The sequence below is a fragment of the Penicillium mononematosum genome (assembly GCF_028829835.1).
Source record: "Penicillium mononematosum strain IBT 11891 chromosome Unknown utg000005l:1.0-9366267.0:1.0-9372171.0, whole genome shotgun sequence".
In the NCBI taxonomy this organism is placed as follows: Eukaryota; Fungi; Ascomycota; class Eurotiomycetes; order Eurotiales; family Aspergillaceae; genus Penicillium; species Penicillium mononematosum.
In genome coordinates this window covers 2,975,820-2,990,276 of record NW_026643275.1, presented here as the reverse complement: position 1 = coordinate 2,990,276, position 14,457 = coordinate 2,975,820, and the positions used below count along the sequence as shown (strand labels likewise).

At 50.8% G+C, this 14,457-nt stretch overlaps 6 protein-coding genes across 6 annotated transcripts; 3 read left to right on the top strand and 3 right to left on the bottom strand.

The window, feature by feature from the left end:
- Nucleotides 1-413: 413 nt before the first annotated feature.
- On the bottom strand, nucleotides 414-920 carry N7519_009227 (uncharacterized protein; the record flags this gene model as incomplete). The annotated part of the gene is made up of 2 exons (XM_057296000.1): nucleotides 414-776; nucleotides 918-920. The coding sequence occupies 2 exons, from the start codon at nucleotides 918-920 to the stop codon at nucleotides 414-416; spliced, it is 366 nt and encodes a 121-aa protein (XP_057143882.1).
- Nucleotides 921-2,580: 1,660 nt separating this feature from the next.
- Nucleotides 2,581-7,090, bottom strand: smc4 (condensin subunit SMC4; the record flags this gene model as incomplete). Its single annotated transcript, XM_057295999.1, has 5 exons — nucleotides 2,581-2,676; nucleotides 2,730-2,807; nucleotides 2,860-3,612; nucleotides 3,666-4,511; nucleotides 4,571-7,090. 5 exons carry the CDS (start codon nucleotides 7,088-7,090, stop codon nucleotides 2,581-2,583), a joined length of 4,293 nt encoding a protein of 1,430 aa, XP_057143881.1.
- A 243-nt stretch (nucleotides 7,091-7,333) lies between these two features.
- Nucleotides 7,334-8,380, top strand: N7519_009225 (ELYS family protein; the record flags this gene model as incomplete). Its single annotated transcript, XM_057295998.1, has 3 exons — nucleotides 7,334-7,493; nucleotides 7,553-7,782; nucleotides 7,841-8,380. The coding sequence occupies 3 exons, from the start codon at nucleotides 7,334-7,336 to the stop codon at nucleotides 8,378-8,380; spliced, it is 930 nt and encodes a 309-aa protein (XP_057143880.1).
- Nucleotides 8,381-8,916: 536 nt separating this feature from the next.
- N7519_009224 (FG-nucleoporin nup42) lies at nucleotides 8,917-10,885 on the top strand (the record flags this gene model as incomplete). Its single annotated transcript, XM_057295997.1, has 4 exons — nucleotides 8,917-8,962; nucleotides 9,012-9,095; nucleotides 9,381-9,408; nucleotides 9,460-10,885. 4 exons carry the CDS (start codon nucleotides 8,917-8,919, stop codon nucleotides 10,883-10,885), a joined length of 1,584 nt encoding a protein of 527 aa, XP_057143879.1.
- Nucleotides 10,886-11,312: 427 nt separating this feature from the next.
- Nucleotides 11,313-11,876, bottom strand: S10a (40S ribosomal protein uS10; the record flags this gene model as incomplete). The annotated part of the gene is made up of 3 exons (XM_057295996.1): nucleotides 11,313-11,397; nucleotides 11,477-11,700; nucleotides 11,835-11,876. The coding sequence occupies 3 exons, from the start codon at nucleotides 11,874-11,876 to the stop codon at nucleotides 11,313-11,315; spliced, it is 351 nt and encodes a 116-aa protein (XP_057143878.1).
- Nucleotides 11,877-12,049: 173 nt separating this feature from the next.
- Nucleotides 12,050-14,369, top strand: N7519_009222 (ASCC2 family CUE domain-containing protein; the record flags this gene model as incomplete). The annotated part of the gene is made up of 2 exons (XM_057295995.1): nucleotides 12,050-12,056; nucleotides 12,325-14,369. The coding sequence occupies 2 exons, from the start codon at nucleotides 12,050-12,052 to the stop codon at nucleotides 14,367-14,369; spliced, it is 2,052 nt and encodes a 683-aa protein (XP_057143877.1).
- Between the last annotated feature and the right edge of the window lie 88 nt (nucleotides 14,370-14,457).

The following is a 14,457-nucleotide window of genomic DNA, read 5'->3' as shown; positions in this document are numbered from 1 at the left end:
AAGGCGTGCAGTCCCTCACCACTCAGGTACCCGTCAGGAAGTTGTCCGACTGGATTATGTAGACATCCAACCACATGTTCAGTGTACATTGCAAGGGCTAAATCAGATTGTTATTGACCATGTCCTAGGATCCAAACTCAGGGGGTTTGGCATCCAGATCAGATTCTGAATTCAAATACAAAGCATCACACGCACAGGCCAGACAATCCGTTCCAAGAAATATTTCTCATCGAGTCGTAAAAGCGCGCAGTCATATGTATGTCATGTCTCATAATTAACATTGGCTCCGTCAAACGTGTCCATCCGTGATCCACCCATTTCCTCCAAGTCATCAAAACAAAAATAGCGAACGCCAGTCCCAATTGATACGTCAAGACCATTCCACATCTCTCATGTATAATCCCCACCATGGCTCATGGCTCCGTCAGATAAACCTTAGCCGGCCGTCGCAAATCATCATGATCCCTATACCGGCGCGAACTGCGTACCGTAGTCGGCTTCTCAACATAGTCGACGTACGTCGCAGACGGCCGACGGCGCTGTCGCTTTCCGCGGCTACTCGTGCTGCTGCGAGTAATTGGAGGCCGGTAGCCGACGTCAGGCGTATCGCCACCGCTCCATGCAGCGGGGAGTCGGAATATTCGCCACAGCCAGAGGATGAGGAGGGTCCCTGCGATGGAGCCGATAACGATACCCGCAATTCCACCGCCGGAGATTGTGCTTGGGCAGCTCTCGCCGCTTGACTGCCGGGGCTCGAGCATGGAATTTATAGGGGCCTGAAGAAGCGAAAGTATTCCACGGTTAGCTTTTATGAGTTCCAGAATATGTCATCCGTGGTTCTTTGTTCGGCCCGCGCGGGTATTGCTTGGATGAGCCACTGAAGAGGGCTTCAATAACGACCATGGATATACACTTACCATAACTGCAGTGTAGACTCTCTATTTAGCAATGCTTTTGGTCTGATATCGGGGAATTAGTCCCTGGTGGCTGGCAATTGTATGCAGGGCAGTGGGTCTCGATGCGATGCGATGTTGTCTCCAGCCAAAACAGTGTTGGTATAGGTGATTGAGGCCAAACAACCCACACAGCAGATGGAAAAGAGAACAGAAATCAAAGCCAGAGCCTCACATCTTATTAAAACCGGGAGCGAGTCTCACAATTCCCCTCTCGATTGCGCCCCAACCTCCTCTCATCCCGCTTCTGACGTCAAGCGGACGTCGGCCTTGGCGGCCTGAAAGAGCAGCGATCTCCTCTTTTACACAGCACAAACTTGGAATTTAGCTCGAGTAATCCTTGTCTGGTGCCATTATTGGCTGCTTACTTTCTTTGTCCTCGTAATCCCAGGTCAGATCCTATCAGTTGAGGATATTGTGCCGGGAGTACCAAGCCTTGCAGCAAACACACATGCATTTGCGGTATGCATGTCACGACATGGAAAGTCTTGTCATCGTGACATGTGGAGAATAAATACGGGTAACTTAGGCCATCTGGTAAATAAATGCCCAGAAACAGTCCGAGAGACTAAATGAGTTACCGTTGTAGTATATTTGGATCGATTGTTCTGTCGTAAGTAATAAATCTGCGGCTCGGCTCGAACAGGCTCAAGCGTGGAACATTATCTAGCCTGCTCTAATACATCCGAAGATCTACCTAGATAACCTTCCAAGGTTGGAACACAAGAGAACCTTGTCCAACCGCACGTGTCCGGGCGAAGGCGGAACCTGTCCACCTGGGCAGTCTCCTACGCCTTCGCATTCTCCCAAGCTCACATGCAATCGTGCCACCATGCGTCATAACATCATCGTGGTAGAGCCGGTTATTTCGCCACTTATCATATATCTTAATACTATACACGTAGTACCCGCTCTCCAAACCGGTTATGGAGATTAGGGTCATTCCTATTGATCATGCTTAGATTCGTGAACCATGACGATGAGACAAAATATCTGATAGATCCTGAGCATTTGCCATGACGGCTAGGATCTGATGCCGTCAGCGTTATTGTTCCAGGGATTCCGTAGGTGGTACCCTTGAAGTTGTACATGCGAATGAGTTGTCAGCAAGGGCCTAGATAGTATGAAAGAAAAGTACATATTACCTAGACATTGAAGTCCCGATGCCAGCTACACTAGGCAAACTAGTGGAAGCTTGGATGAGGATCTATGCGGATAAACAAAAATCAGGGAAAAGGTCCGCCTGCTGGTTCGGCTTTTCGGCTGTGACCTAAGCCTTGCATGGTCTCTGCCCCTTTCATGCATAGCTGAGACCTCTGTTCTAGACCATGGCCCCTTGGTCTGAATATCATATATATCTTAAATCTTAGATTGCTAGATTGGGATCCATTACACATTCCTTCAGATTTGAGGAGTTTGTGTAAATACCAAGTGCTATAACACCAACAACGAAATATATGTGGAAAATGTACTCAAGTCTCATTTCTAAAGTGCACGAGCATCATTGTAAAAGGAAAAATGTCCAAAACTCCCCAACCCATGATATCATCAAAAACAGCAGCATACAACGCTATCCACCAGGCAAGAGGCCGAAAGTCAAGAACCCCACGGTATTCATCTTCAGTCATTATCGACCGGTGATATAATCCCGGTTCTCGATCGTCACACTCTTGGTCATGTGGTTGACCTTGTAGACACCGACGAGTCGGGCAGCAAGCTCGAACTAGAGAATAAGTTAGCTAAGTCGACTAGGAAACGAAAATCAACGGCACCTACCATATTGTTTCTCAATGAAATGACAATGAATTGGGCATTCTTCGTTCGCTCCTTGATGTACGAGGCAACGATGGAAACCTTTAAAGAGTTAGCACATGTGTTCATCACAATCGGTTCAAGACCAACTCACATTTCGGAAGTCCAGGGCGGCATCGATCTCGTCCATGACATAGAGCGGAGTAGGCTTGTAGTGGTGAAGAGCGAAGACTAGCGCCAAACTGGACAAAGTCTTCTCTCCACCAGACAGATTACCAATGTTCTTCCAGCTCTTCTTGGGAGGCATGACCGAGAACAAGATGCCTTCCGAGAAAGGGTCTAATGAGTCAACGAGTTCCAACTCGGCGTTACCGCCCATGGTGATCATCTGGTACATTTCTTTGAGGCGCAAAGAGATAATTCCAAATCCTTCCATGAATCCATTCAGGCGAGAAGATCGAAGCCCGTCTAGGCGTGCCTTGGCAGCGTCTCGTGAGGCCAAAGCGGTTGTCAGATCTGCTGAGCGTGATTCATGCTCGGCGGCTCGGCGGCGGTATTCCTCGATGACTGACAAATCGATAGAGGCATTTTGAACCTTCTCCTCCAAAGCAGCAATGACGGCTTTCAGGGAATCCTTGTTCATAGCGTCTAACTCGTCCTTGGTGTACATCTGAAGCTCTATGGGCTCCTGCTCTTCACCAATATCGCTGATGTTCTGGATAGTCAGCTTTGAAAGCTTCTCCTCCCAGTAACGACTGCGCTTTTGGTTCTCAGCCAAGGCCTTTTGGTTCTCTTCCAGTTTATTGCGCATCTCGATCTCAGCAGCTCTTGTCTCATTGAGCTCAGCCACCTTTGCGTCAAGCTCATCCTTCATGGCCTTCAATTCGCCCTTTTTAGATTCCAAAGCCTAAAGATGGTCAGTAGCAAATTCAGCATACTCGTGGATCTTAGATAGCTTACCTCCTGGGCTTCATCGGCCTTCTGTCTCCAGTCGGCAGATTCATTGGTCTGGTTCGCAACGTCTTCTTCCAGTTTCTCCAACTCCTCCGCGATCTGACCGATCTCCTGCTCTGAAACATCGCGGGCTTTGGTGTGCTTTTTGATCAGTTTTTCGTTCTTGGACAGCTGCCCCTCTGCGTTCGAGATCTCCTCAGCAAGCATGCCAATCTGCTCTTTCAAGCCATCCACCTTCGCCTTTTGACCACGAAGCCGAACACCACCGACCTCCATGATCTTGCTCTGCAAGGTCTGGATCTCTTCCTCGATGCCACTCTTTTCGTCATTGAGTTTAGCGATCTCCTTTTGGGCTTTGGCAATCTGTTTCTCGAGGGCAGCAACTTGGGCTTCATCCGAATCAGATGGCTGGTGCTGTGCGCCAAGCTCCTTTACGCGTCGCTGGGCATCAGCAAGACTACGCTTTGTGCTGTCGATCTCAATCATAATCTTTTGGATCTTAGTCTCCAGGCGTGGGATTTCTTCCGACCTTTCCTTCATCTGAGCCTCCACATTCCGCTGCTTGTCCTGGAAGGCCTGGAATTTCTTTTCCAGTTCCTCGAGATCTGATTCCAACCGAGACACCTGCTCCTTTGTGGTGTCTGCGACTTGCTTCGAGGACATACCGCCTCGGGCAACACGGGTGCCACCACCGCTCATTGTTCCAGACACATCAATCAACTGGCCATCTTCTGTCACAACTCGCCAGCGGCGAGCACCATAGGCAATACGGTTCGCCTGCTCCAAATCCTTAGCAACTAACGTGTTCTGCATCACGCTGTAGAAGGCTGGGGCGAACTTTGGATCCTTCGGCTTAACAAGATCAAAGAGACGAGGAACGCTTTCAGGAGTGTAGATTGATGCCATATCACGGCGGGGAGGCGGTCAAGAAGAATGAAGTTCGCTCGACCAAGGTTGTTCTTGCGCAAATAGTCGATGCATTGCTGGCCGACTTCCACGGTCTCCACCACCATGTTATCGAGAGCAGGACAAGCTGTAGAAATAGCGACATCATATTTCTCATCAATTGTGCCCAGATTACCAAGTCGGCCATGGAAACCATCGATACGGCCAGACTCCTTGAGGCGCATCAATCCAGTCAAGACACTGCCGCGGTTTTGTGTGCTTGCGAGACTGACTCGTGCTTCATCTGCTTTTTGACGGGCACTTGTGATATGCGAACGAACCTCGGGCTCACGACCAGCGTATTTCTTCAAGTCGTGCTTGAGCTTCTCCACTTCAGACTCCAAAGTCTCTTTCTGGGCTTGTCGCTCTTCGAGATCGTTTTGTTTGGCTTGCAGACTCTCTTCGATTGAAACAACCTTGGCCTGCGCCTCTTCAAGAAGGACAGTGCCAGCGTTGCCCCGCTCACGCAAGATATCCAGCTCACTCTGAGCTACTGCGACTGCGGACTGTTTTTCATTGATCTTCGCATTCCATGGCTCCAATGACTTTTGCTTCTCAGCAATCTGATCAGATAGGCCTTGCGTCTTGCCTTTGAGCCCCTCACGAATTGAGTTCAGTTCCTTCTCTTCTATCACCATCTCTTTCTCGAACTGGGTCGTTTCGGCAGTCTTCTTCTCAATGTCGTAGGTAAACTTCTCGACCAAGCTCTGACATTCCGAAGCAGCAAGGCGGCTGGTCTGCATGGCCTTCTCTAGCTTCTTCTGTTTGCCGAGCAAGAATTTCTTTTTCTCCTCAAACTTGACAGACTCCTTGTCGTACTTGGCCATCTCCTTGAGCAAGCTTTGGGTCTCCTTCTCTATCGACTCGTAATGACGGACACCCTTTTTGTAAGCTTTTTCGAGCTCTTTGATGCCGGATTCATTTCCCTCGTGTTTCTCGAGTTCCATGTTGAGTAGCTCCTGCATTTGGAGAATGGCCTCTTCCGTAACACGAACATTATCAGCACACTCCTCTATGTAAATCTGACAGAGCGCTGATTGCTTCTGGGCCAGCTCGTTCTCCTCGCGGATATAAGCTAGAGCTTTGTCTTTCTTATCCACCAAGGCCGTCTTCTCCTTCTCCACGTGTTGGACACGGTTGTTCTTCTCAACGCATACGTCATTGAGAGCTTCGAGCTCGGTTGCCGCTTCATCGATAGGTGTCTTGTATTTGGAAGTTCCAATGATATCTTCCAGGTACTCCAAGAGGCCTTCATCGTGTTCATTGGAGGCTTTTGGCTTCATTTGAGCGATCGACTCGACCTCACCCTGCAAAATCAAGAACCGTTTGTGGTCAAGATCAATTCCACGGTCACGGAGGAAGGTCGTCACAGCCGTGAAATTGGTCTCCTTTTTGTTCATGTAGTATTTGCTGGTGTTATTCTTGAACGCTCGTCGCGAAACAATCAGTTGGGAATCTGGGACCACTTGCTGGCCACCTTCAGGCAAATCGAGGACTTGGGAGAAATGAACCTCGACTTCACAATATGCGAGATTGGGGTACTGAGCAGAGTTATGGATCAGCGCGGAGATTTTGCCCTGTCGCATCTTGCTGGCGCGGAAGCCGAACACGAATAGGAGCGAGTCAATCACGTTGGACTTTCCGGAGCCGTTCGGTCCAACTACGGACGAAAAGGAGGCGTGGAATGGACCAACAATCTGCTGCCCAGCGTAACTCTTGAAGTTTGTCAGAATAAGGTTATCAATAATCATTCGGGGCTTGGGCGCCGCGGGCTCCTCGGGCGCTTGAGGGACCTGCGTTCTGGACTTGGCCACAATGTCCATAGGCCTCTCCAACACTGTCGAGTTCGGGTTTATAATGGAAATCTGAGATTTGGGCTCTTCCAATTGTTTCGATGGTGACTGATTCACGGCGGATTCGGTGATATCGGACAAAGGTGGCACGCTTGATCGGTGCGCTCTTTCTTGAGGCTCTGGCGATTGGGATGGCTCTGGAGTTGGAAGTGAGCCCTGTGCCGGCCTGGGTGTGATTGAGCCGTGACTCTTGCGGGGATGAGCCATACTTTTTCTTTTCAACGCCGCTTTACTGGACGGAGATTCTGGATCGGCTTCCCTTGACGCCATACTAACGCCCTCGTCGTTCTCATCATTTTCTTCGTCGATGTCCATCGCATCAGTGTCCATCGCGTCGGTGTCCACTGCATCGGTGTCCATCGCATCGGAATCATCTGTTGTCGCTTCTTGGGGCTTGCTGGCAGGGCGCACAGTAGAAGGTGTCACAGGATCTAGTGTCATTCTTTTACTTGATGCTCTCCTTGCTTTCTTAGGGACTGGTGTGTAATCCTCCTCCACCTCGTCATCGTCATCGTGCGTATCAGGTGTTGGTGTCACATTTCCGGGGTCCTCCGATTCAGACGTATCTTCGACGACATAACTCCGGCGGGGAACAGAGCGGCGCGAAGGCCTGCCCTTTGCGACTGAAGCCATGTTGTGCAGATCAGTGGGATGTCTACTGCATGGAGAGGGGCGATAGTGTTTTGACGGAGGTTTTGTCGGTTGAAAGTGGGTTGTTTACCTCGTGCCCAAACGGGTAAAGTGGCCGCCGTTCTGCCACAACAAGCCCTTCACCGCCATGTCCCGCTGTAATTTACCGTACGGTAATTACTCCTCCGCGGAGCTTCATGGAGATCAGCTTGGGAATTGCTCACACAACCTATCTCTCCTCTCAGTATGCCCAGCATGGCTCCATGGGAAAGTTTCGACCAGGTCTTCTCATTTAATAAGAAATATTCATATGAACCAAAGGTTTTCGACCAGATTCTATCCAGCCGGCGCTCGTTGGACCAACTCTTTGCCGATCGACTCTTGGGACTCCTCGGCATCCAAGGAGGTATTGTGACTTGAAGCTCTGCGCGTGAAGCCTCGTGCTAATTAACCACTTCTCTATAGTGACCAAGATCTACCCGCCGAAGTCCAATTCAGATCTCCGAACACTGTTCGATCACATCGTTTCTTCGGAACTCGATATTCATCACAAACAATCCTTGATCTATTACATCCTTAAGGACTGTCGCACTGCGCCAGAAGCTTCGTCTCAGTTTGCGCAACAATGCCACCTCCCAGAAAAGTACCGTCTCTTCATTGAAGGTCTTTGGCATTTGGATCGACTCGATTTCAGGGTGAGTAGTCAACGATCTTGTAAGGCGGCTGTCTTCTGACAATTACATGATATAATAGCGAGCAGTCGAGTATCTTGCTGAGCCCTCGCTCATTCCTACCTTCCCGGATGAGATCCTCTACGTTCTTACCCTCACAAAGCTTCCCAAGCATGATGACAGCCTCGCAATCGCATACTACCTCACTGCGGCCCCTCCTCTTGCAAGCGCAAAGATCCGCAAAGCTTTCTTCGATACGCTCGCCCGATCCAACGTAACCGAGGCATTCTACTTCACGCGCAAGTACGACGACACTTTCCGTCAGAGCTTTTTTGAGCAGTTGGTGGAATTTGTTCACAGGGTCACTCCTGGCCAAACCAGAAGCAGACGCGCGATGGAACTCGTCGGTCTTCCGCTTGACGAGGATGAGGAACAGTGGTTTGAACATGTCTTGCTGCATGGCAATGCCAGTACCCTTCCTGGAGCTAAGGATACTGTGATGATGCGACGCCTTGCAACTGGACGAACTGGTGAACTCAATCCGGAGCTAGAATCTTTGGGTGGCAAAAAGGTTGATGGGTTGAATTGGGATGACCTTCGGGGGAGCATACGACACACGTAGATGATATACCCAACCAGTGATCTAATACTGGATTTATTGACTACCTGAAATTGAAATAGTAGTCAGAGTTAATGGTTTTAAATGATTTCAAGGGATTTCATAACAAAAATGTTTTCTGCTAGGTACATCGTAGACTTGAGGAGCTTCCCATGCTAATATATATATCAATAATCAGATTACATCCACTAAGCTGAACTAAGTAAATGAACTTCTATTTCACAAGACCCTTTAGTCTCATCTTAGGCAAAGGTTAAAGTGATAAAAATCCAATCTCATACTCTCAAATACTCAAGGAGCGTGCTATACAAGAGTGCTGGGATGGCTCTCCAGGCGTTCCGATAAGATACGGACCAATTCCGTGAAAAGTCCCAACCACAAGGAGTTCAATGTTTCTCTCTTCACAACCAACCCTATTCTTGCTTTGCTCTCAAATTGCTTGATCATATATCGAAGGTCGCATATTCATCTGAGAAAGAGCGTCAAGATACAGACCTTCCTTGAAAGGGAGCAGTTGAGCAAACACCAAAACCGCTAAGATGGTGGTATGCAGCTTTTTCCAGCAGGGTCGCTGCAAGTTCGGAGGTATGAATTTCTCGAGTATAGAGAAACCAAGTCACTAATATATTTTCAGATCGGTGCAAGTTCGAGCATCCTGGCAAACCCACTGCTGGTGCATCGGGGAATCGATTCGGTGCTTTATCCGGAGGGTTTGGAGGTACGTCAATTGAATTGTTTTGATTCAGCTCTGCTTAATCCGACGAGCCCGTTTATTGGGAGTCTATTCTATCATGCGATTAAATGTTTGATCTCTATGTTCATTTGTTCCCCTGCGCTCTTTCTCCTGTTCCTACCTCCTATCCATCCTAGTTTACCCCCCAATCTGCTTCGATTCTCAAGGCGCAAGAGCTGTTCCTCTATGTGAAACTATGATCAATCCTGTGAACTACGCGCCCTCTCGGACTAGCCTTTTTTCCAAAGCCTAACGCCAAGTTTACGATAGGTCAAAACCAGACTCAACAAGCAGTCGAGTAAGTACAACCTCTGCGCCTTGCGTGCATTGCAGACTGACAAAAAGGCAGCCCACTAGTGAAGGCAACCGAGATCAAGCAAGACTTGACCGCAGGTCAGGGTCGTCCAGAATGGATCTTCTCCGCATACGCGCCCCACAGAGATGTTGCACGCCAGCTATTCGGTGGAGCCCACCGGGAGCGCAGTATGGAAGAGATGCGCCTGCGCCATTATGAATTGGCAGCATCCGGTAACCTGAACCAAGCGGTCCAGGAAGCCTCGGCTCTGTGGCAAGAGTGCGTGCAACAGATGGAGATCTCACTGAACGACCTGAATGGTGCTGTCAAATATGTTATTGATGGCAAAGATGAACATCCCAATCGGCACGACATTATTGAGGGAAAGACACAAACTAGCATGAACCAAGCTCCAGCACCATTTGGCCAACCATCTCCATTTGGCCAGCAAACTGCTGCCCCTGCACCTGGAGCGTTCGGCGCCCCTTCCTCGGCGTTTGGTCAGCCGTCAGGACTTGGTCAGTCAGTTGGATTCGGTAGGGCTTCAGCACCAGCGCAGCCGACTGGCATGGGTCAGTCTACGGCCTTCGGACAGACTTCTGCCTTGGGTGGCTCAGCCTTCGGCCAAACGTCCACCCTAGGAGGGCAGCCGGCCTTTGGCAAACCAGCTTTCGGCCAGCCAGCAGTTAACCCAAGCCCATTCGGTAAGCCGTCAGTCCCAGGAAGTGGCGCCCCGTTCGGTGCTCCATCTGCCGCTTCACCCTTCACTCAAGTAGCTCAGAACCAGCCCACTGCTGGTGGGTTTGGTCAGCCCGCTGCTCCGTCACCTTTCGGGCAAACCGCTGCACAAGCCGCCCCATCACCATTCGGCCAGCCAGCTGCCAATACGAACCCATTCGGTCAACCCTCAGCTCCAGTAGGCGCGTCACCATTTGGTCAGCCCTCAGCCCCGGCAGCCGTCGCCCCATTCGGTGCTCCATCTGCTGCTTCTCCCTTTGCTCAAGCATCTCAGACCCAACCTGCTGCTGGTGGGTTTGGCCAGCCTGCTGCACAACCCGCTCCGTCTCCCTTTGGCCAGCCTGCAGTTCAGGGCGTGCCGGTGCAGACTGCCGACGCCGGCCCGCGTGCATACCTCAAAATCGAAAATCCTCAAGACCTCAACCCGCTTCCACAACTTGAGGGGGAAACTCGACGTAACCCATCCACTAAACAACTAGTGATGTGGAAGGGCCGCCCTGTCAAGTATATCAACGAGCACCCGTGCTACCTCCACCCACAAGACAACAAAACCTTTGTGCGCATCAACTTCCCTAATGGGCCGCCTGATGCGGCCAGTTTGAAAGACGCACACGGCAAGCCTGAGGAATACACACCAGAAATTGTGGAGGCATATGAGTTTTTCCTTCAGAATGGCTACTTCAAGGACGGCAACATCCCCGCTGTACCTCCCAAGCAAGAATGGCTCAGTTTCGATTTTTGATCGCTGAAGCCGAGATACCATTTATTTGTCTTTATCTTTCTTTTTGTTTGTTATTTTACCACGCGTCTCATGGGCTGAGATGACGTGCATCTTGTTTTCATTGTTTCACGAGCAACATGTTCCGGCGTGCGGAACATGGGGACTGGCGCTTCGGAGCTCAACAATACTCGATTTATGAATGTAGCAATTGCAGCGCCTTATTTTCACTGTGAATAGGAACAAAACTACGGTCTGTAGACCACTACTGAAACTCATTTTTGTTTTTCAAGATGTTTCCATTTTTTATTTTTAAAATGTCAGGTCCGAACGGAATCCCCCCGCAGCACGAAGCAAGTCATGCGGGCCAGAACCAGCTCCAAAGTCGCGCTGTGCACTCCAAATTGGCTAGTCCATGATCCCTCCCTGAGTCAAGCCCAGCTTAGCGCATTTAAGCGGCAATGGTGACCTCAACCTCAACACCAGCCTCGATGTTGATGATGATCTGCTTGACGGTCTCGGTGGGGGCGAGGAGGCTAGGATATAATGTTAGAAACTGGATCTGGGAGGTGTCGAGACGATAGTGCCGCAGTCAATAGGGCGGGGGAAACTCACTCGATGAGACGCTTGTGGATGCGCATCTCGTACTTGTCCCAGGTCTTGGAACCCTCACCGTTGGGGGTCTTACGGGTGGAGATCTGGAGGGTCTTGGTGGGAAGACGGACGGGGCCCTTGACCTGGAGGGACTTGGAGCGGGCACGGTCGATCAGCTCCTGGCAGACCTTCTCGAGGGAGGCAACCTTGCGGGAGGTGAGGGTGATGCGGATCTTGTGGACCTTCTGTAGAGCGGAAAAGAAGCAATTAGTACCGAGTTCGTATTGTTGAGGTCCATAGACACATTGCACAAAGCGACAGCGACAGCGAGGTGCAACAGCGATGTGCGACAGTGACCATTGGGTCAGGGACAACGTACAGGGCCCTCGCCGAAATCCTTCTCGGGCTTCTGGAAAGACATCTTGAATTTGAATTGACTGGAACGGGTTAGTGATTCGATTCGGGAATTTCAAGAGTAGAAAAAGGGGAGCGCGCACAGTTTAAAAGGCGATTGCCGTCAAGACCTGAACTACTAGGCTCGGTAAAGTGATGATGGCTGTTGAGGTGATGTGGATCGAGAATTCCATATCCAAAATGTTCAGTGCGAAAGTCTTGGCGCTTCGGCTATCGCACGCTAAACCCCTTTGGGTCCCCTCTCAGTAATTGCTTATGTCATCACTCAAAGAGGACATGAGACCGCCAAGTGATGGCATTCAAGATGATAATCATGAGCTGACAGGGGCGTGTTCTTTTCTTTTGTGCTTGCTTTTCTCTAATTTCATATTCATCCCACATTTCCAGTCATAAACACCTTAGCTCGTCACAATGGCGGAGTTCCCGCCGCTGGCTCCAGTGCCCTCCCCCCGCAGTGCGGAGGACAATCCCATCAAATGACTGGGAAGCTTGTCTAGATGCATGGATGGCCCTGTTAGGGATCCGCCTGAATGCATCTGATCAGCAATTTAAGGTTGCAGCACCTGAAGATGCATCAATACCCCTATTCCTTGGATCCTACTATCAATACACGGCTGCTGGTGATTCCAGTCTACAAAGTGGACCCAAAGCTCGACAGCTTCGGAAGCTCTGCTTTCTGGCGACAAGAAGATACATACTCGATCTCTCAAATCCACCAGACGGAATTATGGACTGGAGACTTCTTGGCAATTTATGTTGCTGTCACCCTGCTAGCGCGGCCTTGAAGACGTCATTATCAAGTGCCTGGGATATGCACCAGAGCAAAATCACTTCCAGTCTCGAGAGAGCAAAAGCTACTGTGATTAAGAACCTGTCTTCGGCCAACTCATCCTCAAATCCCGAAGTCATTTCTGACATCCGCCGTCTGACCATCCTTGCCTCAGTGCTGCCGGCATGTGGCCAGGAGCTCATGGCGGGCTCCGACTTCCTAGACACAATATCAGAAGCCTACCAGTCAAAAGGTGCCCGTGATGAGTTTCGTAAGATTCTCGTCGCTAACGTCTACGTCGGGCTCATCTCGTTATTGAAGGAGCCCGTCAATTTATCTTCGTTATTAGACCAGCTATTCAGCCTCAAAGCCGCTGCTCGAGTGGGAGCACCGAAAATGAAGAAGGAACCGACTCTACTCTCTGATCTCATCTGCAGCTCAGACTTGCTTGTTCGGCTGGAGAAATATCTGAGTATTCACCCCCAGAAACGGGGGCAAGACCTGCTTGCCAGCTTGGGCACCTATCAAGTGGAATCGAAATCACTACACCATCGGTATCAAAGACGCAAAAGGGTGGACAAGGGAAAAGGGGTATCCTCGGATCCGATTGTTTCAGGAGAACTTCACGCACACAAGATGTCACTTGTCACTCAAGTACAAGACCTCTTCCCCGATCTTGGCTCGGGCTTTGTTGTACGGCTACTGGATTTCTACAACGACAACCCCAAGACTATCGTCGCCCACCTTCTCGACGACTCACTTCCTCTGGAGCTCCAGTCTCTAGATCGATCCGAGCAACTGCCTCCCCCAGCAGAACCCCACCATAGCCATCTCCCACCACAGCCAACACCACCCGCCGTGCCATCACCTACCTTCGCACCACTCCCAACCCGCAAGAACATCTTCGACAAAGACGTGGATATTGCGGAACTAAGCCGCTCCGGCGAAGCACAAGGCAAGCTACACTTCGGCCGCGCCGACGCAGACGAAACAGCCGACACACTGCTCGCAGACCACAGCAAACACGCGGCAAACAAAGCAGCAATCCTCTCCGCCCTAGCAACGTTCGACTCAGACGACGACGAACGCGACGACACCTACGACACAGCCGATGTAGGCGGCGCCATCGATGGAGCCGCAGGTGGCACAGATGGCGAAGCCGACGCAGCTCAGCGCGACCGCCGGGCAGCAGATACCGAAACAGCCCTTTTCCGAGCATACAAGTCCAATCCAGGACTCTTCGCCCGCGACTCAGCGACCCGCCGCTCACAGCCCCGCGCGTCGTTGAAGCGCGAGACCGAAATGACCGACGAGGCTATTGAGGGCTGGGCTCTCATGCTAACGCGTGATCCCAAGCGCATCGCTAAACTTGAAGATCGGCTGGCTATGGACGCTGGCGGGTCGGCTGGTGCTGGGCCACTCAACCAGCCTGAGTTGCGTCCTACTTCTTATAGGAGGCCGCAGCCTCGTGAGGATGGGGATGAGGGTCCTGATGAGGGCGAGTTCTCTGGCCATGCTGGTCCGCGAGGTGGTAGAGGAGGCGGTGGACGTGGACGAGGACGAGGTGGCGGTCGTGGCCGTGGGGGCCGTGGTGGTTCTGGCGCCCAGGGGCAGCCGGATACTGCGGCGTCGAGACAAAAGAAGGAAGAGAACAAGGGTAGTCGGGCAAACCATAACCGTCGACAACAGCACGCGAAGAAGATGGCGCGTGGCGGCGGGTTGCCTGGCTAAAGCATACGTGGGGATCATGTTTGTTTATATAGATGCAATGCGACATAAGAGCCTTGGTCACTCTATCTTTGATATCTGGTAATGACCA